At 30.6% G+C, this 27418-nt stretch overlaps 2 protein-coding genes and 1 long non-coding RNA gene across 6 annotated transcripts in view; 2 read left to right on the top strand and 1 right to left on the bottom strand.

Annotated features, from left to right (window-relative positions):
* Window positions 1-27418, bottom strand: part of LOC122711777 (tyrosine-protein kinase transmembrane receptor Ror) — a 276507-nt gene that overhangs the window by 158470 nt on the left and 90619 nt on the right. The window lies entirely within an intron of this gene.
* LOC122711779 lies at window positions 2644-17757 on the top strand. 2 transcript variants are annotated; one of them, XR_006346189.1, is made up of 3 exons: window positions 2644-3656; window positions 12004-12164; window positions 17314-17757. It is a non-coding gene; the product is annotated as an uncharacterized LOC122711779 (long non-coding RNA). The 2 variants fall into 2 exon arrangements; XR_006346188.1 differs by lacking the exon at window positions 2644-3656 and adding an exon at window positions 9924-10027.
* Window positions 17823-27418, top strand: part of LOC122711778 — a 35978-nt gene continuing 26382 nt past the window's right edge. For 2 of the 3 annotated variants that reach the window (XM_043930823.1, XM_043930822.1), the window contains exon 1: window positions 17823-19208. In XM_043930823.1, coding sequence (XP_043786758.1) covers window positions 19031-19208 — 178 coding nt within the window. In that variant the 5' untranslated portion in view covers window positions 17823-19030. Of the gene's footprint in view, window positions 19209-25450; window positions 26037-27418 lie in introns of those variants that run through there. The other variant, XM_043930824.1, reaches the window with a different exon arrangement.

Raw genomic sequence — 27418 nt, 5'->3', positions numbered from 1 at the left:
TAACAATAATTCAGATATTTTAAAAATCCTTTAATTGAAAGAAGTGAATTCAATTTCAATTAACATTTTTTTCCACACATTCATTTTTCGATCAACAACGTCCCCTATGATTATAATCATTACACTGACACAATGAATACAAATAATTATCATCGAAAGTAATTTTTTGTTTCCTTCTTCCTTTCAGAAATAAATTTCAACAACGACATCATATTTTCGACCACGTTCATCGTCATTCATAGCCTCGATCAACGATGTCCCCTATGATTGTAATCATTACGAATTCCCCGCGTCGCATGTTTATGGATCGACCTAGGCAAAGCATGTGAGCAGCGTATCATGAACGCGTATATAAACAAGATTCGCGCCCGCTCATTCATAAGTTTATGGCGCGTGAAATCGTGGCGCAGAAATTTACATACCGCGCTCACTGTTCCGCGTATCTTCTATCCGGAACTTAAACCGCGACACCCTCCGCTGGGACACTGGCCACTCGTTGCAAACAATACCGTGTAATTATCACGGTGCTTGTTTGTCGAATTACACGGGTTATTAACCGATCTTGGTGCTACTATGATATTTAATTAAACATCTCTATCTTTTCTAATGAAACGTGTAATATATTATTGAAAATGTTGTTGGACAAATTTTATAATTATATTCCTTTCTTTTTTTTTCAGATATTTAAATGAAGTAAATACGGATGATAAGATATAACTATTGATGACTATTTTAACACTTAATTGGTAGAGTAAAGTGATTTAAATTGGTTTATCGTATATAATTTTTTGAATGTTATAACAATATTTTAATTAGATTTTAGATTATAAGTAATTGACAGCATAAGTTTAATTTAGAGGACATTTTTGTTCATTGATATCCTAAAATTGTATAATTTAACTCAAATTTAATTCATGTACTTTATAAATATTTATTTCGAAATTTGATTCGTATAATCTCAGAATTTTATTAATACGAACTCTTATACATATATTCAAATTAATATCCCGTATATAAAATATCGTCAACAATAACTCTCAGTCATAAATATTTTAAATTAAAAATCCTTTAATCACCACTAGCCTTTTCATCCCAAAAAAGAAACCATAAAAATCTCAAACACAATACCAATACAATTTATCTTCATATGCATACATTCCATCCAAAAAAAAAAAAATCAATATCCCTCAAGAAATATATCCAATTACTTAACCTGACTCACGAAAAAGAATCAATGCCTAAACAGTATTAACAAACAGAATTAACAAACACATTTCTCGAACGCGTTTATCTTGCCCAACAGAGAAAGAAACCATCTTTTTCCTCTCGCCACTAATCTCTTTACAAACTTAATTCTGTTATACCCGAAGGCCACTTAGGAAAACCGATCTCCATCGAAACCGAAACCGAAACCGATCCACAGCTCTATGACCCCACGATCTTCCACCTGGTAGGGTGGTAACTCGTGCTAGCACGCGCGAGGCGTGAGGAGCGAGTTGACTCGTTCCTCGCGGCCGTTCCTCGTTTTCTGGGGTAATTTTAGATCGGCGAGATAGCACAGTTCACGTGTGATCGCGTGTGTTACACGCGCGCGCTTAGGCGTGTGTTAGGTGTGGGTGGAAAGAGAAAAAAGAGAGAGAGAGAGAAGGGGAAGGAGAGGGGAAAGAAATAACAGAATATGGAGGGGTGAAAAAAAGAAAAAAGGAAAGAAAGAAAAATGAAAAAAGGGATTCGATGAGGAAAACGAGAACGGTGTTTACGAAAGAAAAAACGGATGGACGGGGAAAGGGAGGAAGAAGGAGGGAAGAAGGGAATTCCTTTGGGAGAAGGTTAGATACGAAGGAGAGGATCAGGGTGACGGGATAGCGATGGGATTAATTCGATTTCCACAGTAAGGAGAGAGACCTAGATTCGAGAGTTTAAAATGATTTGGAACGCGGTAATTGAATTTGACTTGGTTTTATTCATTGGGTAAGTTATTTTTTAGATGGTTGACTTAAATGTTTATTGAATAAATATTAAAAACGTGAATATCTAATTTTAATTATATCTAAAAAATAATTAAGAATTATTTCTAGAATCGTGCAATCTTTCTCTAATTACCAATTATATGTATAAAATGTAAAATTCATAATATATTATCCTTAATTTATGCCAATTTATTTTTTATTGTACTATGAGAAGATTAATTTGTCGAGTATCACTATTTATCAATTATTTCTTTCAAAATATAATCCGTTATTTAATACATAATTAAAATATAATTATGAGATGATAATTGATTGAATTGATAAGTTTGAAATAATGAAGATATTTTTCAATACACTTAAGAAATTTCGAAACCGTGACTAATTTACAATTCTCTCCTTACTCGAATCGATTCATATCACCTCGAACCCATTACTACCCGATAAAGATGGCGATAGATCAACCCAAGACGAAAAAAGATCAGGAAACGGGAGCGAAAGAGAGAGAGAGGAGTAGCGAGGAACGTTGGAGAGGTGGTGGAGCCAAGCTCGAACGAGAGGCGTGGAGAGAAGAAGAGAGAGAGAAAGAGAGGGAGAGAGAAAAGGCAAGAGGCCACGAGTGAGTGGTCTACTCTACCGCAGTTATGCCGACCGGCTCAACTCGGGTGCCGCCAAATCGAACCCCGGTTCGAATTCCGCACTACCGTGGCCGCGAGAAAGAAACCGAGGAGGAACAAGAAGAGGGCGAGGACGAGGACGAGGAAAAGGAAGAAGAAACAAAAACAACGAAGGAAAGATCGGTAAAAAAAGGTGACCGAAAAAGGAGAGGCGAAAAAAAAAGAAAAGGAAAGAAAAAGGCACGTGTGTCGTGTGAGAAAGAAACAAGTAAAATAGGAGAAAGAAGGGACAAAGGGAAAAGGTACGTCGCGTGAAGAAACTTCCTGCCTTCCTGTGTACCTGTGTAGAAAAAACAAGGGGTCCAAAAGAGGTGGGATGGCCGCGGGGTAGAGGATGGGGGCAGAGGCGCGTTCGACGATGGAGCAGCGGGTCGAGTGATAAAAAAGCGAGTAAAAAAGCGAGCAAGAAGGTTGGACAGCGTGCTCCCGGTCGTTAGTGAGGTGCAAGTAAAAGAAGGATGAAAAAGGCATTGTTGCTCGAGCCGAGTCCACTCTTGTGTTTTTTTGTCTTTTTCCTCTCTCCATCCTTCTTCTTTCCCTTCCATTTTTCTTTTCTCTCTTTCTTTCTTTTTTCTTTCTCTCTTTTTTTTTTTGCTTCTTTAATGCCCACTTCTTTTTGACTCAAGTGAATGTGTGTCGCGTGTGAGAAGGTTGGAGTTTTTTTTCACGTGCTTTGGAAGACTAACGTGGTTAAAACGATGTTGTGTTTTTTTTGAAGAAAAAAAGAGGAAAAAAAGAAAGAATAAAAGATTTGTGGTAATTTTTTTTTTCTTTTTCTCTGGTGTGTCGTTTCGAAGGAAAGGGACGGGAGAAAGATTTTGGAGTAAGGAATCACGTGAGAAGAAGAATTGGCGATATTTTTTTCGAAGATGGAAAGCGTGGAGTTGTACCTTCGGGGTCGTGGATATTTTCTGCGACGATGATTCAGAGACGGGCAGCGATCATATGGCGCGTATTTACGACGCGAAACGATCGTGATTCGACAGCGAGAGATTGACAAGCGGGACAAGAGGTATAGTGAGTGTATGATTTTCAATAAAATTTTGTAAAATTTTTTTCTCAAGTTCTTTCTTCGACTTTTAGAAATATTTTTGTGTAAGTATGAACTACTGTGAATATAAACGCGTTATTCAAAACAAATGGATATTTGTTTACGTACTGGATACAGTTATATACTTTAATCTTCTTTAATTTTTTATAACCAAATTTTTGCTTATTTATGAGAAAAAATCATAACTTAATCATTTATTATTTTCTCATATTCTTAATTTGATATCTGAGAAGTAAACAATTGATGTAAATAAAAGATTTTTTGTTGATATGATAATAAATATAGTAATAAATATAGTAGATTTTGTTTAATATAGCGTTATATTATAGTTGAAGAATTTATAAAAAAAAAAAATAAAATAAAATAAAATAATTCTCTAGTAATGTTTTATTCATTATTTGCGACAATTTTTTCATCTTTTTAATAAAAAAAATAATTCTATTAGAGCGAGAAAAGATTTACGAGCAAAGAATTGAAGGAAACTGGCAAAAATTTGCGACAAGAAAAATATATTTCTAGATTGTCCGCGTGTCAGCTGTTCGACGATTGTCAGACACTGGTCGCTGAAAATTTTCACTGTTTTCTTTTCCGCCTATTAATACCCGACTGTTTGGATTACGAATGGTGGTTTTAGGAATCCACATACGTCTTCCCTTTCGTTCCATTCACGAGGAATGTATCTTCATTTGGAAATTTATTTTTCATCCACGAGTGGTCTTTTGATGTTTTGCACTTTTTGGTTTTCGATTCTTTTATTTTCTTGAAAAAAAAACGCGCAAGAAATGGTATTTTCATCTTCTCTTATTTGTTAGAGATATTATTTTGTTGGTTTTTCAGTTAAATATTGAATTTGAAATATATATAAGTTACATTTAGTTTATTTCTTTTATTTGTTTTATTGTTCCTCCGAGTAATTTATACTAAATTCTATCAAACTATAAAAATAAATATCAATGAATGCGAAAGAAAAGATAAAACAATGATATTTATAAAAAAAATTTTATATTTTTTTCATAAATTTCATATTTTATTTCTTTTCTAATAAATAATATTAAAAAAAAAGTTCATTAACAATAAACAATTCATTAACAATAATTTCGATTCTTCTCTTCGAAACGATTCCTCTTTCGTCGAAAAAGCCTCACCTACAATCCAAACCAAACACAATCAGTAATCACGTGAGCCATAAATGCGCGCTAAATTCCACTTAACGGCCTTCGACCAATCTCTTCCCATTTCACGCTATTAACCTTCATGAAGGAAAAATAAGAGAGAAGCAATTCCAAGACCAAACGTGTCCTCCACCCCTTAATTCCACCTCATAAACTTCTTTTTCGTCCACTCCGCTTTCCAACATGGAAAATCTTAATTCTTAAAAGGAGAAGAAAGGAAGAAAGCATCAGGATTGCCCGAATATTCGTTAACCAAGCCAGAGATGTGGATTGTGATGATAATCGTAGTTCGAAATGAAAAAAAAAAATTTTTTTCCTTTTTTTTTCAGTTAACCGCGTCACTTTATTGCCACCCCCGTCCTCCACCGTTTTATTGCGTTGCAACAGCCTCGAAATGACTTTGCAAAGTTTCACAGTGGTGGTTAAAACACAGTTGCACCCTTGAAATATAGAACGACAGGGGATGATCGTTTTATCGGGGCCCTCATTTTTCTGACGCAATTCTGTGGATCTCGATTTTTTTTTCGTTTATTCTACCCGAGGAAAATGAAATTTTCCTTGTCAGCCATGTGAGCCGGGGGACAAGAGAAGGGGAGAGGGTGGAATCGTTGGGGTAGTTCGACGTGTGTTTTTGACAAGGCTAATTGGAGAGGTTGGAGAGTGAAGAAGGGATGAAAATTCCGGTGCCACTGAGTGGAACGGACTTTGAGACTGTTTAACTGTTCCCTCTGCACTTTTATTTTTTTGTTTTTTTTTTTTTTTTTTTTGTTTTCTTTTTAGATATAAAGTCTACATTCATGTTTAGGAGTTTGGTTGAAATTGGGTTTCTAGATGGAAAAGGAGGTATTTGAGGAAGAAATTTCTTTTATAAGATTCTTGTATTTCTGTTTATTTTGTGCCTGAAAAGTTGAGGAAATTTTAATTAAGAAATTTAAAAAAAAAATTTTTTTAAATTTTCGAATATGGATTTATTTTTTTGCTTCCATTTAGTTAATTTGTGTTTAGAAGATTGAAGTTAAATAATTTGTCAATATGGAATGTGAAATGAAACGTTTGAAAGTTTAAGAAGTGTCTTTTATTTTTATAATAGTTATTTTAGCAAAAGCAAATTTTGTGCTTTCTATATTATTAGAAATTGCTCCATTTATCTAAATTACTAATTAAGTCAATATTATATATATAGTATGTATAATTCATTTGTGAGAAAGTTTTCAAAGTAGTTATTCATGGCTTATCAAATTATATTTTTTTAATAATTACACTGAATAAAAGCGCTTTATACTAATAGTTAAACACCATATATATTCATTGATTTTATAAACAATTTCAAATCTACTATCATCTAAAAATAAAAAAAATTTTAAATTGAATAAAAATTTTAAAAAAAAACCTTAACTTTCATATTCTCAAATTTTTTTCCTCAACAAGATAATCAATATAAAAATGTAAATAAAAACACGAACAAAACATGAAAGAAAACATCGTGTTAAATCTCAAAACAAGAGAAGATGAAGAATTTCTTCGATTTTTTTCTCGTTTTATAGGAAACAGGATATAATTTATTGCTTGAAATCTAACAGGATGGTTGAAATAAAACTTTTAAGTTTTCGAACATCGACATCATGCTATTTTAGCATCGACTGATGTTTTATAAAAAAAAAAAAGAAGAAGAAGAAGAAAAAGATCGTTTGTCGAAAATTAAGTTTCTAATCAATTAAGTTTTCGTCACGATGCATTTGGCAGAAATGAGAGCAAACATTTATCTCACATCGTTGATGAGAGCTTTAATATAGTTCTTTCTTTACACGCTGAAATCTCGTTTTTTATTTTCGTTGAAAAAGTTCTGATTAGCAAAATGAAACAAAATGTCCAGTAAGATAAACATTTCTTCAGATGGGAAAGATTATTTTCTTGGAAAATAAAATTACAAGATGAAAATGTTTGTTGAATAGAATTAAAATTTGATATATATCGAGTGAAATCGTTGTAGCGTAATGCAAACGTGATGTGTTATTGTTTAAAAGTTTTTTTTAAACAATATTAATATTTATTGCATTTTGTGAAAGAAAACAAAATATAAATAATAATAGTCTATTTATACATCGAATCGAGGCAAATATCTAATACATTTATTCTTCCTAATATATTTTCTATGTTATTTTTGCAATCTTTCGTTTAATTTATGTATATATATTAATTCAATGATTTTATATTAATTATAGGATTTTAATGTATCATAATATTCATGTAATATAAAATATTTCTTTCATGAAATATATATAATTCCAAACATTTAATGATAAAAAATATAATACTTTTAACTTACTTCTGACAAAAATCATCTACACACTCTGAAGCCAAAAGATCATTTCAATAAGTCCATTAAGAATACGCTCACCTGAAAAATAAAAAACAGAAATACAAAATAAATATTAATACAAATAAAGAAATATAAAAATTCAATTTTATTGCACCAACCATCCCCATTATTATCGAATCAATTCCCAATCCACCCTCCTACGTCTATCGAAAACTTTCGATTTCTTTCCTTTCACCTTCTTCCTAGTCGGCCAATCCCCTTTTTCAAACTTCTCGAATAGTCACGAAGCTTACCATTCTCATTCCATCGATATTCTCCTAACCCATGAATCATTTGCATCCTCTGAAATTTCATATTATCATCCCTCCATTTCGATTTGAAAAATTTTCACAGGTCAATTTATTTTCCCCACATAGATATTTGAACACTTGTCTTTTTTAATAAACAATCGATACACAATTTATAAAATGATCTTTATTATTTAATTCTATTATGAATATATATAATATTATATTTAATATTATATTTAATATTTAATAAGATCTAATGGTATTAAAAAAAAAAATTATTAAAAGTTTATACGACATAATGCCGCACTAAAAATTATAAACTAAAAATAATGATAAAATTATTAGTCAAAATATCGAAATCATATAAAAATATATATATGTGAGTACGAGATGAATATATCGACGAGGAAGAAATTTAATTTTTATTGACGAGATATTAAACGTATCGTTGAATGCATATTCTCTAATGTGGAACAAAGAAAATATTTAAAATTTAATAGAATTCATAATAAACACGTTTGATCACTAATTTAAACATAAAATATAATAATAAACTTGGAATTATTTTAAAGCAGAGAAAATATTCTATCACTAAAAAATCACAAAAATTCGTATTTGAAATCAAAATTCAAACAAAAATAAAACAATAATAAATTCATCAAAAAAAAAAAAAAGATCCAAAATGTAATGAAACATTAAAACTCGAAAAAACACGAGAACTGAATATATTGGAAAACTTTTTAATACATAAATCCCCATCATGCAACATCCAATGTCAATATTTTTAAGATAACTTTTACAACAAATCTGTCAAATCTACTTATGAATGATCCTCGAATTCTTGAATCGCAAGTTGGACCCCGCCATATTTGGAAGGGGTTTGATTCACGGGTGGCGCGACACAGGGGTGTGAGTGCACGGTAACCCGCTTTCGAGGACAGGACGATAACCCAAGTTTAAATTGGAGGGTCGGCCACTTAAGATTCAGTTCCATAAACTGGAAAGTTCGGCCCCACTTTCTATCCAGGGGTGGTAACCCCCGACGCTGCAATTAGACGAGTATTTTTCGATCGAATTCAATTAGCCCCCGAAACTCGAAATCGCGGCGACGAAGTTAGTTCGCCGCGTCTGGCCGCCTCGTGCATCGAATCTCGTGGGCGAAACTCGCGTCTTTCAAGGCCAGTCGCCGTGATTTATTTTATCGTGGAAACCGGAAGCTTTGGATTTTCTGAATGGAGTTATCGGCCACGTTGTTATCCACGCGCTTTCCGCTCCCGAGAAATGGTTTTTGGAGTTCGTGATGTGGCTCGATTTACGCGAATGCGGATGGAAGTAGAAAGTATTCGCGTGTTTGTGAATAGAAAAGTTGAAGGAAAGTTGTTTTTATCGGTTGACGGATAAAAAATTCTCCTCACGAAAGTTTTCAACTCGTTAACTTTTTAATATAATGATTTTTAGTGGAAGATCAACACATTTTTATCAAATCTCTCTTTTTATTTTTATATTTGTACGCGTCATCATGTTTACAAGATTGAAATTGTTGCAAAGTTTTCGTACGATTACTATGAATCATCGAAATCTGCGTTCTTCGCAGAGATATATATTGTTGATCAAATATTTAAAACCACTTCGTGGAAATTTATTCTTCACAAAAAAACGAAGAATTTGAAGAAAATTAGATTAAGATATTGCTAGAGCGAAAAATTTCAATAATAAAAAAAAAAAAAGAAACCAAAGAAATTCTTATCCGTCCTGAAACAACATTAAACCGAATTACCCCTCGATCACAATTATCCATCTTTGAAAATTCATTCTGTTTTATGATTCACTCGGTACACGTTTAAACTCTTCTCTCCGTCTTCGAGCCACTTCAAACTACTTCGAACCACTTCGAACCACTTCAAACCATCTTGTCACCGATTCTTCTTCCACGCGTTGAAAACCCAATCCACCGAGACAACAAACTCCCCCCTAAAAATCGCGCGAACGAGCAAGAGCACGGTTTCGGAGCATCAAACGGTGCGCAAAGTCGGGGGCAGCGAACCACGGCAAGGATCGAGAGCGTTTGCGGAGGGAAAGTAGTTGTCCTGTGCGAGGCCAGCTGGCGTTGCGCGACCGCATGTAAATCATCCGCAACAGGATCAGCCGGCCGAAACCACGTGTACGCGTACTTCTGCGCGCACTTACGCGGAACGACGCCGATGCACATGTTAACGTGACGCGAGTAAACGTCGACAACACGTGTCGCGCGAGTAATCCATGGCTTGTCGTTACCTCGACCGTGTCGCGAGTGCACACGACGCGCGCCTCACTCGTGTCTCTCTCTCTTTTTGCATTGATTTTCCATCGCAATTCGCTATTTTTTGCTGAAAACTTTGAATCGTTTCTTTAGATTCCGTGAATTTTTTAAAAGATTTGGTGGATTTGGTGGAAGATTTTTAGGGAACGCTTAGGTTCCTTGGATTTGAATTGCACGAATTCTTTGCTTCTCTTGAATTATCTTGTACGAGTGTGTGTGTTTATCTTGGATTCATTATTTGAAGTATTACAGTTAGTATGAATATATATTATAGAACCATAATAACTCGGATATTTAAATCACGTTACAGGAAGATTTATGAACAAATTACGAAGGGAATCTTAAGAAAATTAAATTTTCCCTAGATCGTGTAATTTCATCTTAACATCTCGTCTGCTTTACGTCGTCGGGTTTATCGAACGTAACCAATGACCATCGAAATACGTATTGAAACTCGCAACCGGAAATCGTTAAATTGCGCCACTACCAGGTGGCCTTATAGTGTATTTTGCGTCTCAAAAATGTTTCTGAACCAAATTCGCGTCGAAATATAATCTTGATTCAATTTCTATTTTCGCGATAATAATAATTTGTATACACATATAACGTTCGGAATATTTGAATTGATGTTTCTGAATCTTACCAATGAAATTTGTATTACAATTTTTTTCTCTTTTTTTTCGTTTATGAATAAGAAAAGAATATATTTATATAATAGAATTTGATATTTTACGTTTTTTTTTTAAATAATTCCTTTACTTACCTTTGCTTAATACACAATGAAGTTAAATATTATTGTAAGAATTTTAAATTTAATGATAAAAATTGAAATTCTAACAGAATCTTGAGAATTTAACATCTCTTCCTTTTACGTAATTTATTTTTCTTTAGCATTCTGTGATTTTTCACTTGTGATATTATTTACGAAAGATAAATGCAATTTATTATCCAATTGGAAATTTTACATTTTCATGTAATTATAAATTATTGATAAGATTAGAGTTTTATTAAGGATTATATATATATATATAATTATTTTAAAATAAAAAAAAAATAAAAAATTATTTTAAAATATATATATAATTATTTTAAAAAAAAATATATATATATATATAAAATAATTATCGTTTTTTATAATTTAATTATAGAAGTTTATTTTATATATATATATAAAATAATTATCGTTTTTTATAATTTAATTATAGAAGTTTATTTTATAAATTACAATTATTCTTCTTAGTAATTAGGAAAAACATTAAGGATTACATTTTCCATTGTTTCCAACAAAAAAAAATACAATCATAACATCATTTTAAAATCATTAATTATTTTAAAAAAATACTATTCTATATTATATGTTTTAATTCCAATTTTTTCATTAAAAATTGATATATCCATTTAAAATTAAGCAAAATGCTTGTAAAAGAATAGAGAATTAATCACGAGGCTGGCATGTGACACGTGAAAGGACATTCGTTAATCCCTCTCCACTCCCTCGTCGTTTGATAAGTGTCACGCACGTCCTTAACGAACCCTAAGTTTTTGTCCTGGAGTGCAACAATTTTTGGAATCCCTACGATTTACACGCGGCATTAAGATGCATCCAGCTTCAAATGAACGTGATTACGCCCACGAATATTTCGTCGAAAGTGACGGGGAGCCTTGGAACTTTGTTTCCACCCCCGCAAACTTTCCTCGAGAGAATAGAAAAAAAATAGAGAAATGGTAAAAAGGAAGAAAGTTTTAAATTCTTCCTGATTGTCGTTTCAAAACTTTGTTTATTCTTCTTTTCTTCGAGAAATGGACATTGAATGATTTGGTATAATGTATACTTAATGTAAATTTTATTAACATTTATTCTGGGGAAAAAATGGTATTATGTTAAATTGAAAATATATATTTTACTCTATTAATTTTTAGTATTTCAATATAAATTATTTATAATACTTATAAATTGTAATATATTTGTATGTAATTTATAATATATAATATATTTGTATGAGATTTTAATCTCATATTTATCGTTTATTATAATGTATTTTCATCATTTTTATATTTTAGATATTAATTTTTAAAGTAATTTGAATAGATAATAATTTTTTATTAAATAAATTCGTTCTAAGAATTAAAATTTAATTAGATTAAAATTTAAGACCAAGAATCTAATATTTGTATTAATTATTTTCAGATATTGAAATATTATTTTGATGTGAGTTTCTGTTCACAGCACTGAGAATATAATAAATATTGAATAATGAAGTGTGAAACAACTGGATCTATACTCTGAAGAAAATTCCATATGCAAAAGAGAAATTCTTGCTTGTGTAAAAACTATAAAGATCACAATACAATATAACTTGGCCAAATATAAACTATATGAAATAAAAAGTGAGTATTAATAATTTATTTACATATGCAGACTAATATTTTATTAATATTTCTATTAATATTATTTAAATAATATTAATATTCTCAATATTTTATTTATAATACTATTAAAAATAAAAATGTGCTTAGAAATATTAAATAAAAATCTGAAAACAAAAATATGAAAGTCACAAAATACTGAAATTTAAAAATTATTAAAAATTTACTAGATAAATACATATTAGATAATCTGCCAATGCGGAAAATTTTAAAAAATCAGATTTTAATAATCAACGACAGTAATACCGTACCAGATCAGCCACGAGCAAACAAACATATTCGAACACGCGAAGCATGCTTCTTCGAACAAATTAACCTTATTTCCGCTGATGCAACTATAATCGCCAGATCGTAACACACCAGAAAACCTTGCATTTTCTATTCTAATTATCCAAGAGAGTATTCAAAATAATTGTAGAGGAAACTGTGAACAAGTTGTTTATAAGTCAATTGCAAAGTATCTCTTGGTATGATGAATTTTTCTTCAATATTTTTCTCTTTTTGCTTTTTATTTTCTTTCATCCTTTTTCTTCTTGATCTATTTTTTAGATCTTTTCCTCGTTTTAATGTTTACGTTATAATATCCAAATTTTTCTATTTTTCTGTGTAATAGATTTTTTTTTTATATATTTTAATAATTCTTTTGATCTTTATTATTTACTTTCTTTTTTCTTTAATTAAATTTTTATTTTAATTATTCATTTATTTTAAAATTGTAGAAAATTATAAAATGAAATGTATATTAAAAATAAAATAAATTTATTTTTTAAAAAGGAATAAAAATTTGCATTTCTTAATATTTTTTTTGTAATAGTTTTTTAAATGAAAATAAATTTCTTCCATGAATCTCTCCATCTTCAGTTGAATAATATTCATATTTTTATTCTAATCTCTGATTTATTTTCAATCTTTCTTTTTTATTCTTATGCTTACATCTCTGTTTCCATCCTCTGAACCACGCCTCTTTTTTCCGAATCTCTGACTCTTAATCCCTCTTCATTTGATCCCCTTCTCTCTTAATCCGCGTGTACGTCTCTTTGAGCTCCCCTTTTCTAGGATTTCATGCCTTAATCTCTTTAGTTTCTGACCCTCCTTTCTCTAGGTTTTCTCCTACTCTTCTTCTACGAGTTATCTTCTATAGATGAAGAACACTTCTTCTGCATTCCCCCTCTTTTAATTCTTCTATTTAGATCTTTCTTCAACCTCTCTTCAGCCTTGAATTCTCATATCTTTTGATCTGCCCATACGGTTTCTTCTAATATTCCTCTGTTTTTCATTGATTTTTTTTTTTCTTTCCTCCTCTTTCAAACTTGTTTTTGCTCCATTCCAGAAAAGAGCTCCAGGCTCTTTTTTCCTTCCATTCCAAATGTTTGAAACATTTCATATAATTCCGATTTTTTCCTCGCTACTCCATGTTTTTAAACTTTATTTTAAGTGTTTTTTCATCTTGTGAAGTTTTTTTTATTAATAGATTGCTTTAGATCCTTCAGATTTTTTCTTGAGATTTTTTTAAACTTCAAATTTGTTTTTGTTGGAATCCTTCTTCCTTTTTTCACTCTCTGCAGCATTTCATTTTTATTATAATTCTATTTTTGTCTTTAGTATTTCACATTTTTAAATCTTATTTCAAGTCTCTTTATGTTATGAAGATTTTAATTAATAAATTATTTCAGTTTTTTTTTATTTTTTTCTTTGAGTAATTTTTCAAGGTTTTAAATCTCTCTTAGATCTCTCCTCTTTAAAATCCTCTTCTTTGGACTTCTTTTCTCTATGTCACAATTTCACTTTCTACTAATATCTCTTTCTGCATTCTTCTTTTTCACATTCATTTTCTTTAATTCTCTCCTCTTTAGATACTTCCTCGCTAAATTTTTCACTTCATTCAATGTCATTTCCTCTATCTTCTTTTGTCCCAAACTGACCTATCTTATTTCTCCCTCCTTTTTCTTATTTTCATGGTCGTGTCTCTGAAACTATCTCCTTTTAAGATTCTTTCTTCATTTCCTGGTATTTTTTCCAGCTTATCCTTTCCAATTAAACCCTCCGAGATATCTGTTTCATTTTTATTTTTTTTCTTCTACTATTTCACTATTTTATATTTCTTTCTTTCTCGTTTCCATCTTTCTTAATCATTTTCTTTATTACTTTTATTTATTTCTTCCTTTTTTTCTTTCTTCTTTAACTTTAACTTAACATTCATTTCATCCTCATTTCTATTTTTCCTATTTCTATTTTATTTCACTATTGATAAGATACTGTTTTTTTTTATAATATTTTATTTTCCTATATTTTTTAATTCTTCTCTTTCCTAGTCACACACAATGACTCAAAAATCTTAAAACATTTGTTACATTTGCTTGAAAATTTTGTACATTTATAAAACGAAGACAACAATTTCATTAAAAAATGCAATTCAATTAAAATTATAATCTTCTTTCAAATTTCTCATTCGATACTCGACATTCCTCAATTCTTCACCACGACGGTCACTTTTCTATCTCTCAATCATCTTTCTCTATTCCGCCTATTTTTTTTTACCCTTCTTTTTTTATTTCTTTTCCATCTATCGCCTTTAAACCTTCTCTTCTTTCTCCTTTCCTCACCCTCTGCTTCCTTCAATCCCTCCATTTTCCAAACCAAAAACGCGGCAAACCCACAAACGAACGACACAACGATACGCACCTGTGCTTTCATACTCTCTGCCTCCACCATTCCCTCTTTGATCTTGTGTCGCAGACTCTAACACACAAAAAGAAAGAGAGAGAAAGAGGAGGAGGGAGAGAGAAGAACCAGGGCCAAAAACGGTCTTCAAAGCATAGATTTACATTATATCAACGCTTTTCGTCAAAAATATTTTTCTATTCCACTCATATCTCCGAGATACAAACAAATGCATCATCCAATGCACACTCCCTCAGATCAGTTTGCAAGATTTTTCAGAATTGTTCGTGAACGTGGAAAGTACGATACTCGCGAATTTTTAGCCAATGTAAACGCGGCATTATAATTTTTGGTTGAAACCGTTATGCCACGTCCACGCTTATTTTCAGGGAGCATGAGAACGTGGACACTTCACAGTGAAAAATAAACAAGTTACAGTGAACTCGTCTGCGAACAGTGGATAGTATTTATTCGAGAAACAGTGCGTCAAAGAATCTGTTTGCGAATTCAGACACTGCTGTAATGCCGCACTGTTCTAGAGTGGACACGATACTTTTGTTATTTGCAAACAAATGTGAATTAGAATTGTGACTATTGATCATCAATTTTCAATGATTGATGATATTATTGAAATATCGTTAACGATCATTTTTATTTTTTCCTTATTCTTAATAAGTTATTATTAAGACACGTGAAAATATTAACTCTAATAAAAATAAATTTATTGAAAAACTGTATTGTATAAACTTGAGCTAATTTTATTTACGTTATTTTTTAATGATATTATCTTAAAAATCATAAATCTACTAATTACGTCTTTAATAATAATATCTTTTAATAAGAAAAGATAGAAGTTTCACTTATTTTTATTCATCAATATCTTGACACTCTATGGCGGTTGAACTTTTCCAAAAAATGAAAAAGAATTATCTATCGATTTTTTTTTTGCATACATGTTCAACACAAGTATTGTCATCAGTATGCACGGCTATTTTGGATTTCGTTGCATTTTTTTCTCATTCTTTTTTTTTTTTTTTTTTTTTTTTTTTTTTTTTTTTTTTTGATACTCTATTGAATGTGTTAATAGACCATCATTCAGAATAGTTCGCGCGGAAACCAGAATGAATCTCGAACTTTTGTCGAACTTTTTTTCCAAATACCAAATTTGTAAACCTGCTAGTAACACTGCTTCCTCATTTTTTTTTTTTTTCTTTTTTTTTTCTCTCCCTATATGCCGTTGAATAATTCATTCTCGTGCTATTCGGTTGGTTTTTTGCCTGGAAGGGTTTCAATTTCATGGCGTCTGCATGGAGTCCTTTGAACGCATGTTCATTCGATTTTGTCTGTAGTTATGTTTTCCACAACTCGGTACAACGAGTGTTTAACTCTTTGTGTACTGGATACAATTCTTTTTTTCCTCCTTTTTTCCGGGAGAAAAGAGGAGTGAATACGCTGCCTAGCGAAGTGTTCTGAATGTTTCTTCATATGATGTGAGATACGCATGGAAATATGAAGTGGGATGTAAGAACATGGTTTAATTATTTTGTTTTTTAATTACTTTCTTTCGTGAGATAAGATTTTTATCGTTGATACTAGTCTCTTCAAGATGATAATTAATCATTATTTGGATTTATTTGAATTTTTGTTAAAATTAAAAAATAGAATTGATTGTAGACGAAATTGAAAATAATTAGATTGTGAGAATAAAAAGAGAATTAAATTAGACTTAATCTGATTTGAAGTTTATGAGTTAATAATGGATATGTGAGATTAATATAGTGTATAGTATCAATAGAATTAAAGAAATTCTAAAATAAATATTAATCTTAAAACTTCAATTATAAGAACTTCTTTACATTAATACAATTTTATAATTTTTCATAATGATTCGTGAAAAAATCCTTTCTTACTGTTCTATTTTTTTTTTGTTTTAAAAGAAAATTTAATTAATTTTTTTGAAGTACAAGAATAAATTTTAAAACCGAATTGATCGTATATTTTTAATCAATTGCACATAACGATCACTAGCCCCGTAATAATGATAATTAATTTTCGAATTCAATTTTAATAACATTTTACTAATTTCGAAACGCGTTCGAATTTAATTGCATTTTACGCAGGCTTACGCGTTACATACAAGAATTACAATTTGGATCATCAAAGCAATTTGTTGTATTTCTGATATTAAACTGATTAGTTGGTTCCAAATTATTCAGTTGCATTCTCGGATTCACGATCGTTTCGCGTAGTAAACGCTTCATGAAATAAGCTTTAAATAGAAACAAACGTTTCACTCGTGAAATAATCTTTAACTTTTTATTTAAAACCAATTATACTTTAAAAATTCAGAATAAGATATCATTGTTCGTTTCAATTTAATTTTAAATTTATTTAAAATTAAATACAATGTTTAGATTTCAAGAAATTAATATTTTATTTCATTTTTCAGAGAAACGACACAGTTTGGAAACAAATCTACTCTCTACAAAATCTATATAGAAAATGAAGAACGAAATCTTTAACATCTGAAGAATCTAAAGTTAAACAAAAGAAGATCCTATTATTTCACATAACAATTAAAAAAGAACAATGATCTATTGCTCAAAACTCATCTCCATTCTTCTAAAAAGTTCCTTCATAAAAAAGAAAAACAAAAAAAACTAGAAAAACTCAATCAATAAAAATTAAAACCAAGAATTCAATAGAATCCGTAATCCATCTACACGAAAATAAGAAAAAATTTCAAAGAAAATGCTCATCAGAAATTTTCACCGTGAATCTCCAACGTCGAATCGAAATTTCCTCAACAAAAATAACGACGAGGAAACCAGCAACTCCGTCTCAAAATCCATCTCCAATCTTCCGAAAGATCCTCCCCTCTTGTAGGGAAGAGAGAGAGAGAGAGAGAGAGAGACCACCGAGAGGATCTCGAGGAGTATTCCCTGTGAAAACAGATCCTTGGTGGAGGCAAACAGCGTCGAAATTTCACTGCAACCTATATGGAGAAACACGTTGGACCCTTGGGAGAGGATGGGAGAAAAAATTCGGCCGCGATAAATTCGGATCAGCGGCGTGGATAAATCGAAGGCAGGGAGAAATCGAAGGGAGAGAGGGAGGAGCCGGAAGAGGAAGATCGCGCGACCGGATAAAACCTCGTGCGAATAAATTGAAAGAAATACACAAGGACAAAGGAGAGGTGGAGGGAGGAGTGGTGTACGGTCGAAAACGCTGATAAACGGTTGAATAATGGACGGACAAATTGCAGGAACAGAGGAGGATCGCGTGATAAACGTACGGACGATGCAAATCCTTTTGGGCAAGGCGCGGACGTTCCGGAACTGGATGGGAAGCACGGCGTTTTCGCGCCCCGTTTCCAATTTTTTATCGTGGAAATGACGATGACTCGTTGAATTTTCGATGCGAACTCCTTTCTTAGATCTTTCTTAATCGATCGAGATGAAGGATTGAGGATGAAAAAGAAAGTTTGGAGAGAATAAGAGGAAGAAAAAGAATTTCAAGACAAAGGATTTGGAATTGAAAGGAAAATCTGTATTTAATTGTTTAGGAAGAAAGAGGAGACGAAATAAATTTAGAAGAAAAATATAAACCTCGCGAAATATCAAGGAAAAAAGAGAATCTCGGGAAGAAGTTCGAAAAAAGAAGAATCAGGAAGGAAGCCCATAAAGGGGAAAATCTGAAGGTAGTTCAACGCCGCAAATCCAATTTTAAAAGCTTCACGTGAGATTAAACGCCACTTGAACGCTTCTCCCATGACTTTAAACTCGCTTCTTAATGGCGCAATACGTTCCACCATGTCCACGGCTATCAAGCGAGAATTACAAACTATCCTGTTGGAAAAAAGTTAACAGCTGATCGTAAAGAGAATAAACCACACATAATAAAAATCAAGTGCAATTTTCTCCAACAGTGTTCTTTTGTGTTTCTTTAAAGAAAAACTGCATCTAGGACAGTGATTCTAATCTCGATTTAGATTTCAAATTTCGAGAAAAACAATAATGATAAGATCGTGATGATAAGACAAACGTAATAAACGACCTAAACGAATTAAAAGATAATTTATCTGAAGTGATATTTTTCGTTTCTTTTTCTTTTTTTCTTTTTTTTTTTTTGTTGTTGTGATCGTGAGATTTTTGTTGTTGAAATTAATGAAAATGATGACGACTACTGCCGGTGTTGGTGGGGCCGGGATGCTGAGGACCAGGCGAAGGGATTGCAGCGTGAAACCGAACAGGAAACTCGACCGGAAATCCTCGAGGGGGATGATTTATGAGAACGAGGAGCTTAGACTGAGGACTATTCACATTAACGCCGAAGTGGAGCAAGGTAAAGGATTTATGATATTATCGGATTACTGTGTTGGTAAATGTTAGTGTTGTTCAAAGATGTTCCTCACCGATTTCGTAATAAGCGGTAAATTTTTATTGGAAACAGTCATATTGATATATAGGTATGATTTTAATTATGGATCCATATTATTTATTACAAGGTTTACTTTAAATTATAATAATCATGAGTAAAAGTTCTTTATAATTCGATTAGTTATAAATAATGTATAATAATGTGAAATAAACATTTAATTTATATTTGAAAAGAAAAATTTAAAGGAAAATTGAAGATAATAGATTATTCTTATGGAAAAAAATAAAAATTGAAACATAATAGACTTGATAGAACGAATTTATAAAATGAAAAGAAGAAATTTCAAAAAGGACGTAATTCGAATAAATCGTCTCGAAAGAAATACAGACTAGAGTTAGATGTTTTTGAAAAAGGAAACGGTTCTTACTAGGCCGTTAGAGAGTTTCACCCGCAAACGTTAGCAGCACTGCTTGACCAGTTCTTTTCCGCCACAAATAGACGCACCATCGTCGAATCCGGTGCGAACTATTTTCGAAACTTAGCCAAACGCGCCAACTTCGTGTCTGGCCGGCAGCTGTCCATGGCAGCTCCAGCCCATTCAATCTCTATCAATCGCGAATTTTATTTAATAATTATTATCTCAACAATTATTGATAAATATTACTGATAAATATTTCCTTTGTAAAAAGTCTCAGATCAAGTTCAAATTTGTGCAATAAGTAAAAAGAGAAAGAAAGTATAAAATGTAATGGAATATTTATTACGTTAAAAAAATTTGCAGGAAAAAAAAATCGAATTTTTCGAATTCATCTTTAATTCGTGAAAATATTTATCGAAATTTGATGTATCGAGAGTGGAATTTTCAAAATCGTGGATAAAGACAAGTGATGAATATAAAATACGAGTGATTCAAATGGATCTCTTCACTATTTTAAACAATTGACTGAAAGATTCTAATGACGGTGAGTATGTTGATTTCTTTTTTTTTTTTCTTTTTTTCTTTCTATTTTTGTCTATTACATTTACACAAAGTTAGAAATAATACGTTTGTTGTGGGTTTACATGCAGATTTATAGTATCAATATGGGTAATGTTGAAATTTTGAGGAGAATAAACGTGCGTTATATATTGTATAAACATTTTAGATTGAAATATGTCGTAAATGGACTGATTATGTAAGCAGTGTTCAATGGTATTCGTGCGACGTGAGAAAGATATTCGAATCATAATGATGATTTAGATGACATACGTTATATTTTCCAGAATCATGTCGGATATTCTTCCGTGAAAATTTGTCAGTGGTTAGGAATATAATAGGAACGCTCTATTCTCTTGAGATTTATTAACTTTTAGAAAATTCATAAATTCTGTGATTCATAATTCATAAATTTTGAAATTGATTATAAACACTTATAAATCTTTAAACTAAATATAAATCTGTTGAAATAGTAGAAAAATCAAATTCAAAATTTCTAATTGAAAATAATATAAATAATTTAATATTATAATTTAATAATTTAATAAAAATAGAAAATAGAAAAATAAAAAAATAGAATAGGATATTTAAGAAAAAATGATAGTAAGATAATAAATAAAAGTATATTTACTAAAACACTTAAATCAAACAATAAAAATTAAAAATTATTAACTTAGATATCCTAAAAAATTTAATATTAATAATAAATTGATTAAAACAAAACAAAAAAATAGAAAACAAATTTTTAAAACTATTATCTGAATATCCAAAAGAATTATCGCATAACGAAAAATGGAAAATAGAAATATCGATAATTCTAAAATTTTTCATCAGAAAGTACGTGAATGAAGTTGTACGCGATAAGAAGAAAGTTTAATAACGAAAGAAACTTTGATGGAGAGATACAAGTGAACGATGAAACGTTTAAAATGTGTCGAATATTTTCATATGGGCAAAGAATCGCGAAAACTCGGCTATTTTCTCGAAAATTTGTTTATCCGTTGAGCCAAGAAAAGCTTTGTTTTGGCAGCAATGCCCGCCCACGAAGAACGTTCGCTCTACCAAAGCTCTAGAAACCCAGATGTCGTCTCTATACTGATTCTCGACAAGCGACGTTCAACTTGGGCGGGAGAAAATATATTTTGAAAGTTAAAACAGTTTCATATCGTGTTAACATTGCTCACTGTTTATTATATCGTTGGAAATCGTAATAAAAAGAGAAATATACTGTTAAAGTCCATGAATCTGTAAAAACTTTATATTTCATTTAATATTTTAAAGAAACGAAAGAAAAGATTTCTTTATTTTTTTTTTAATTTTCTCAATTTTTTTAATTCTATGTACAGTTTATTTTTTGAAGTTGAATACTGAATGCTTGAAATAATAATTTAATGTTTATGATAAGGATTATGAACTCGCAAACTGGATTCAGGTTTCGACCAACTTTGTTTGCCTTTACGTTTCCTGAGAAATTTGTTTATTGAAATTTGTTTGTCCGTTCCATCTAACTGTATAAGTTTAAGTTTAATCTTAAGTTTTCTCTTGTAACTAGTGTAAACAATTTCGAGCAAGAAGTTGAATAGCAAATTAGCAACTATGTAGCAAATTAAAAACTATGTTATTCGTTACGAAATTCTTAAATAGACAAGAATTATATTATACTTTTTTGTGGATAAAAATAAATTATCAAAATATGGCCAATTGTTTTAAAATAAAGTTTTAGGTTATACAATATTTGTATACATATCTTTAAAGGATCTACCATTTTACTAAATCTCAATCATTCTAAACTTCCATTTTGATATTTTCTTTAAAAATAAGAATCTAAAAATCTTTTCTTCTTTTGCCTATAATTGAAAAACTTAAATTTTCAATCAAGTTTCAAACTCGAAGAAATAATTTTAAATTCACTGAATTTTTTCCAACTCTATTCGTCACAATTTTCACGTCTCTTCTCCGGGACACTTGTGATTTCGAGAAGTCCTGAAATCCAGACGCCCCTTGCGTCACACTTGAATTATTTCCAGGCGTTTTTAAAACAGATTACATTGGTGCGTGAAAGAAACACACCGTGTCCTAATCAACGATTCGTCATCCCACGTATTTTCTTTCATCCGTGTTTCACGACTAGGGGAAAAGACAAAGATGTTTTCGTCACGATATTTATCATGGATAGATGAAATTTGAAACTCAGGAAAATTTATTTTATTATTCTTCTCCGTGTTTAATCTTCCATCGAGATGAACTGTGAAACGATTGGAATTGAATGGAAATACTTGAAAGTAAATTAACATGTATTTGTGATTGTGTATTTTAATGAAGATTCTATAATGGAAGACTATTGGAAATTGTAAGAATAAATTTTATAATTAAGGTGAGAATAAATTTTACAATTAAGGTGAGAATAAATTTTTGGAAAGTTTATTATTATTATTTTCTTAGGATTATATTAAATAATGTCAAAATTAAAATTTTTAAGAAAATTATCGACTGAAAAGTTTATTTTTGTATTTTTATTTCAGTAGTTTTAAGTTTATTATTAGGCAAAAAAGAAAATTTTATATCTATTTGATTTTATGCTATAGGTATGAAAAGATATACAATATTAATGTTCTATTATTTTTAATTAAATAATAGAAGAAGTAAATATAGAGAAGTTTTCCAAGTAATTTATAATAGTTTTTGGTAGCTGAAAATATCTGAATTAACAGAAAAATACGTTGAAAAGGATTATATTATATTTAACCATTTATTGGAAATCCTTTTCCAAGGAATTTTCATATTTCTTGGTAAATTATTTTGGAATTTAAACTTGTTAACAATAATATTATATTATGATATACCAAAGATTGTTATTTCTACGTAGTATTTTACTGAAAAATTTCACATTATTTTTTTATAAAAGTTTATTTTTAAGAAAAGTTGAAACAATGAAAATGGAATTATTAGTAAAATTTTCAAACATGTCATCGTGAAAATTTATTATAACTATGTTTATAGCAATTAATAAAACTTTTTAAATTTTTTATTTATGCTTTTATTTTCATATTTCAGTTTCAATTTCATATCTATTTTTTTAACAAATAATAAAGAATTGCTCAATATATTTATTAATTACGTGGAACTTCCATCTATCATTTTTGTAACCGGAGAAAAACTCTCAATCAACCAAAAAATATACAACGAATAATTATTAACAAAACAAAATATTACGAAATGATGAAATTTAAAATAATAAAAAATGAAATTCCATCGACCAGACAAAAATTCCTCGATGAGCAATACCACTAAACATCCACTAAACCACCAGAGAGAGCGAAATTCCAACAAAGAGTTTCACAATGAGTCAAACCCTCTTCCAAAGTATAAATTTTGGCCAACAGGCTTTCGAGCGGTGAAACCGACCAAGAAACCGCGAAAACCACCCCAAAGAAGATCCCTGCGAAACGATCCCCCCAAGATCCCTGTCAAACCCGAACAAACCAATATCTCTTTGCCACGTGACGAACAGAGTCTTGGTCGAAACTGGTCTCGTTGCCAGCAGCTAGTACAAAAGATTTAAATAGTCGCGCGCGCGACCGAGAAATAAGGAGAGGGCTGACGGGCTTCATCCAGTCATCGGCTGACTAGTTTTCTTCAAAACGACAACCGTGTCGGTCACGAAATATTCGTGTTTTTTTTCCTTTTTTTTTTTCTTCTCCGACATGTCGAGAAGAAAATTGTTGAATCGATAAATTGATTTTTTTGAAAATTTGATGTTTGATTATAAATCAAAATAATTTGATGTTTGATTTTTAAATCGAAAATCATCAGTTCGATTGAAGAGGATTGTTTAGAGAAGTTTGAGCCGAATTTATGGTGATGATAGAAGTTAACGTGTGATTTGACGTGGATTCGAAAAATTTTGAAGAGGATTAAAAATGATCTTTAATTTTTGTTGAAAGGAGGAGATTTTTAATGAAAAGAGAATGGTCAGTTTTAATATATCAAAAGATATATTGACTTTGAGAATTGAAGCAGAAAGATTGTATAGGTTTCGATTTGACGATTCAAGGTTTAAAGATTTCAATTTTGAAAAGATTATTTGGAGAATAAATTGAGCAGAATTTATGGTGATTTATTGGCGGTGTTAAAATGATATTTTTAGTGGATTCGATATTTTAGTGTGGATTCGAAGGTTTTTAATGTTTAATGAAGGAGAATTTGGTTTATTCTAGTTGAATTTTAGAGATTTTATAGAGATTTTAATAGAGATTTTAATAGAGATGTACAATGAAAGAAGGGTGTACAAAGAAGAAAGAAATTAAAGAGTGATTTGGTTTGTGAAAAGTCCATGTAAATTGAGTGACAAGTTTTCTACTGGATAAATTTTTGGAAAAATACTTTTATGAAAAAATGAATAGTTTGCCCATTTTTTAACATATTAATTTATGAATTCATTGATTGATTCGAGTGATTTTGGTGAATTTGAAGAAGAATATTTAGTGATCTCTTTTATTTCTACGTTTACTTATTTTAAAAAATTTATTTCATATACAAGAAAATGGTTGAAAAAAGAAAATATTGTTCTTTTGGAAATTTTTTGCGTAATACAATCTGTGCTCCGTTTGAAAGTAAAATTGTTCCAAACGATACTTATAATCATCTGAATCGTAACCAAAGCAAAATTTGTGGATTTCACATAACATTTATCGCCGAGTACAAAATTTTACTTCTATTGTAAAATAATCCAATGTGGTTAAATGTGATCGAAAGAAAATAATGTAAAAATACAATGATCTTTTTCTTTTTAGATATTTCTCACGATTGCATCATTTTCAAAATTCTTAGAACGAAAAATAAATTTCAAAATGCATGGATCATGAAACACTTTTAAAAATTAATTCTTAATCTGTCAAACTTTCATATTGATTTGAAGCTTTTCAAATCAAATCCTGCATGCAATTTATTTAAACAACTTTAGAAAATCATCATCGAACGCTGGATAAATCTTGAACGATCAGAGGAAAAGAAAAGAATAATTGAAGGATAAAGGCAACAAAGAAAAGAGAAAAAATTAATTAAATCTCCTTCGAGGAAAATTTAACTTTCAATCAACCCTCCATCGAAGAAAAAAGACAAAAATCTCGAGCTTTCACAAAATTCAACTTTTTCAATCACTTATCGCTATCAAAAAAAAAAAAATTTTTCTATCAACGAGGAATTCCATCAATGAAGAACAAAGAAAGAAAGGAATCGTTCGAGGAAAAATTTAAGAAAGAGAAATGAGATAAAAAACAAACACACACACCCATAAAAAGAAAAATACAAATGAAACAAGACGTTGGCACAACTAGTCTGAAAGAGCACGATCGAGAGATTTGGAGCAAGGACTACAAGCCAGCTCTGTTTCAATGTCGTGCCAGATGAATGGGTTGCACGTTGCACGAGATCACCGATCCATCACACCGAGTTAGAGCCAAATCCTTGTCTTCGCGACAAGAAAACCGGACGTTATTTTCCTCCTCTTCCTCCTCGATTCGTAGCAAGCTGATTCACACTCGGCCTCAGTCGGGGAGGGTGTTTATTTGTTGACAAAACGTTCGCTTCGATTATTTAATACTCTTCGAAGGAATAACTGGAAGGCTATGTTGAGAATTCGACGCGTACATAAATCAACGAATAATCGTTGATCATCGGTGATTGGACACGTTTGTGGGGGAAGGGGAAGCACATTTGGGACACGAACGAGACAGGTTTGGAATGGAGAGAGAATGGACAGAAGGACACGATGCAGAGGCGAGAAAGAGGAAGAAGCAGAGGCGAAGGAAAAGGGAGTACGTTTTCGAGATGTGACTTTTCTTTTACGGCTCGAGATAATCCTGACTTGGTGTAATGGGTTTTCACGGAGGAATTAGCAGTATTATCGTAATGGAAACGGGGCTAGTGGTATTACGAAGGATGTAATGGGGATGAGTATTATACGGTGGAATTAATATAGTTAGATTATATGAGAATTTTTCTTCGTGGATGAAGAGAATATAAGTAGATAGTTCTTCTTTTTTTTCCTTTTTTTTAATTCATTTCTCGCTGGTGTATTAATTAAAATAGGCAGATTGTTTTATTGCCTCGATAAGAGAAAAAAGGGTATATCTTAATTTATAGTGTTTTTATTTATATCGTGATGAGAAACTCAAATGCACAAAAATTCGCAGAACATACGTGACAAAATATGTAAAATATTTAAAGTAAAATATTCATTATTTTTATTTAGATTAATCAGAATTTACATGTACATCTTCAATTTAGTGATTATTAATATTTTTGCTAATTTTTTTTTGCTATTTTTCTTTTTTCCATAAAAAATATGCAATAGAGAAATACGATTTAAATCATCTTCGTATATTTGTTGTTTAAAAAATATTTAATTATACTCTCGATATACAGAATAATATAATTGTAAATAATTTTGTATATTTTAATTCAACTACAAGCTATTTTGTAGTTAAAAATATTCTTTAATTAATTATTCAAATATTCCACTCTGTGAGATGATGGTTTATCATTAGCTTTAGCAAACTTTTCCGCAATTAAATATCTCCTCCAATTAATTTGTTGCATATTCGATCGTATTCCTAATCATCTTTGCGTATCCAATTTCCTTAATTAGCTCCCTTCGCAAATATGCATTTCCAATTAACCTTTCGATTATGTCATCGTGTACCATCGTGCTTATCGATCCGTATGCTTTGTTCCTCCAAATATTTTAGGCAATACTTCTCCATTATCAACATTGAAAACAAAAATTTTCACGAAATTAAACCCGATTTTTTTTTCGTAACGCAAATTTCATCGAACTGTCTGAATTTATGACGATGATAAATAAAATTATAAAATATTTTTACGAAATTTTCGAATTTTAAACTTCGTAAGTTTTAAAAAAAATTTAAATTTATTTTTTCACGATTTTACAGTTTGTAAAAATTTCTTTAAAAATTATTAAAAGATTTCTTTTAAAGAAACACAAACAAATTCCTTATTAACATCTATAAATCATTTAAGAAAAAAATCGACGTTTATAGCCTAAATCCAAAATATATGATAATACATACAATTTTTCAATCAATCGAGAAGAATGTTTCGAAATAAAAACAAAAACAATGTGTTACTATAATTTACTTATCTATAATATACATACACTTCTATGAAAATTATCTCT

Source organism: Apis laboriosa, unplaced genomic scaffold (assembly GCF_014066325.1).
Source record: "Apis laboriosa isolate Shangri-la unplaced genomic scaffold, ASM1406632v1 scaffold188_cov152, whole genome shotgun sequence".
In the NCBI taxonomy this organism is placed as follows: Eukaryota; Metazoa; Arthropoda; class Insecta; order Hymenoptera; family Apidae; genus Apis; species Apis laboriosa.
This window is presented reverse-complemented; position numbering and strand designations above follow the sequence as displayed.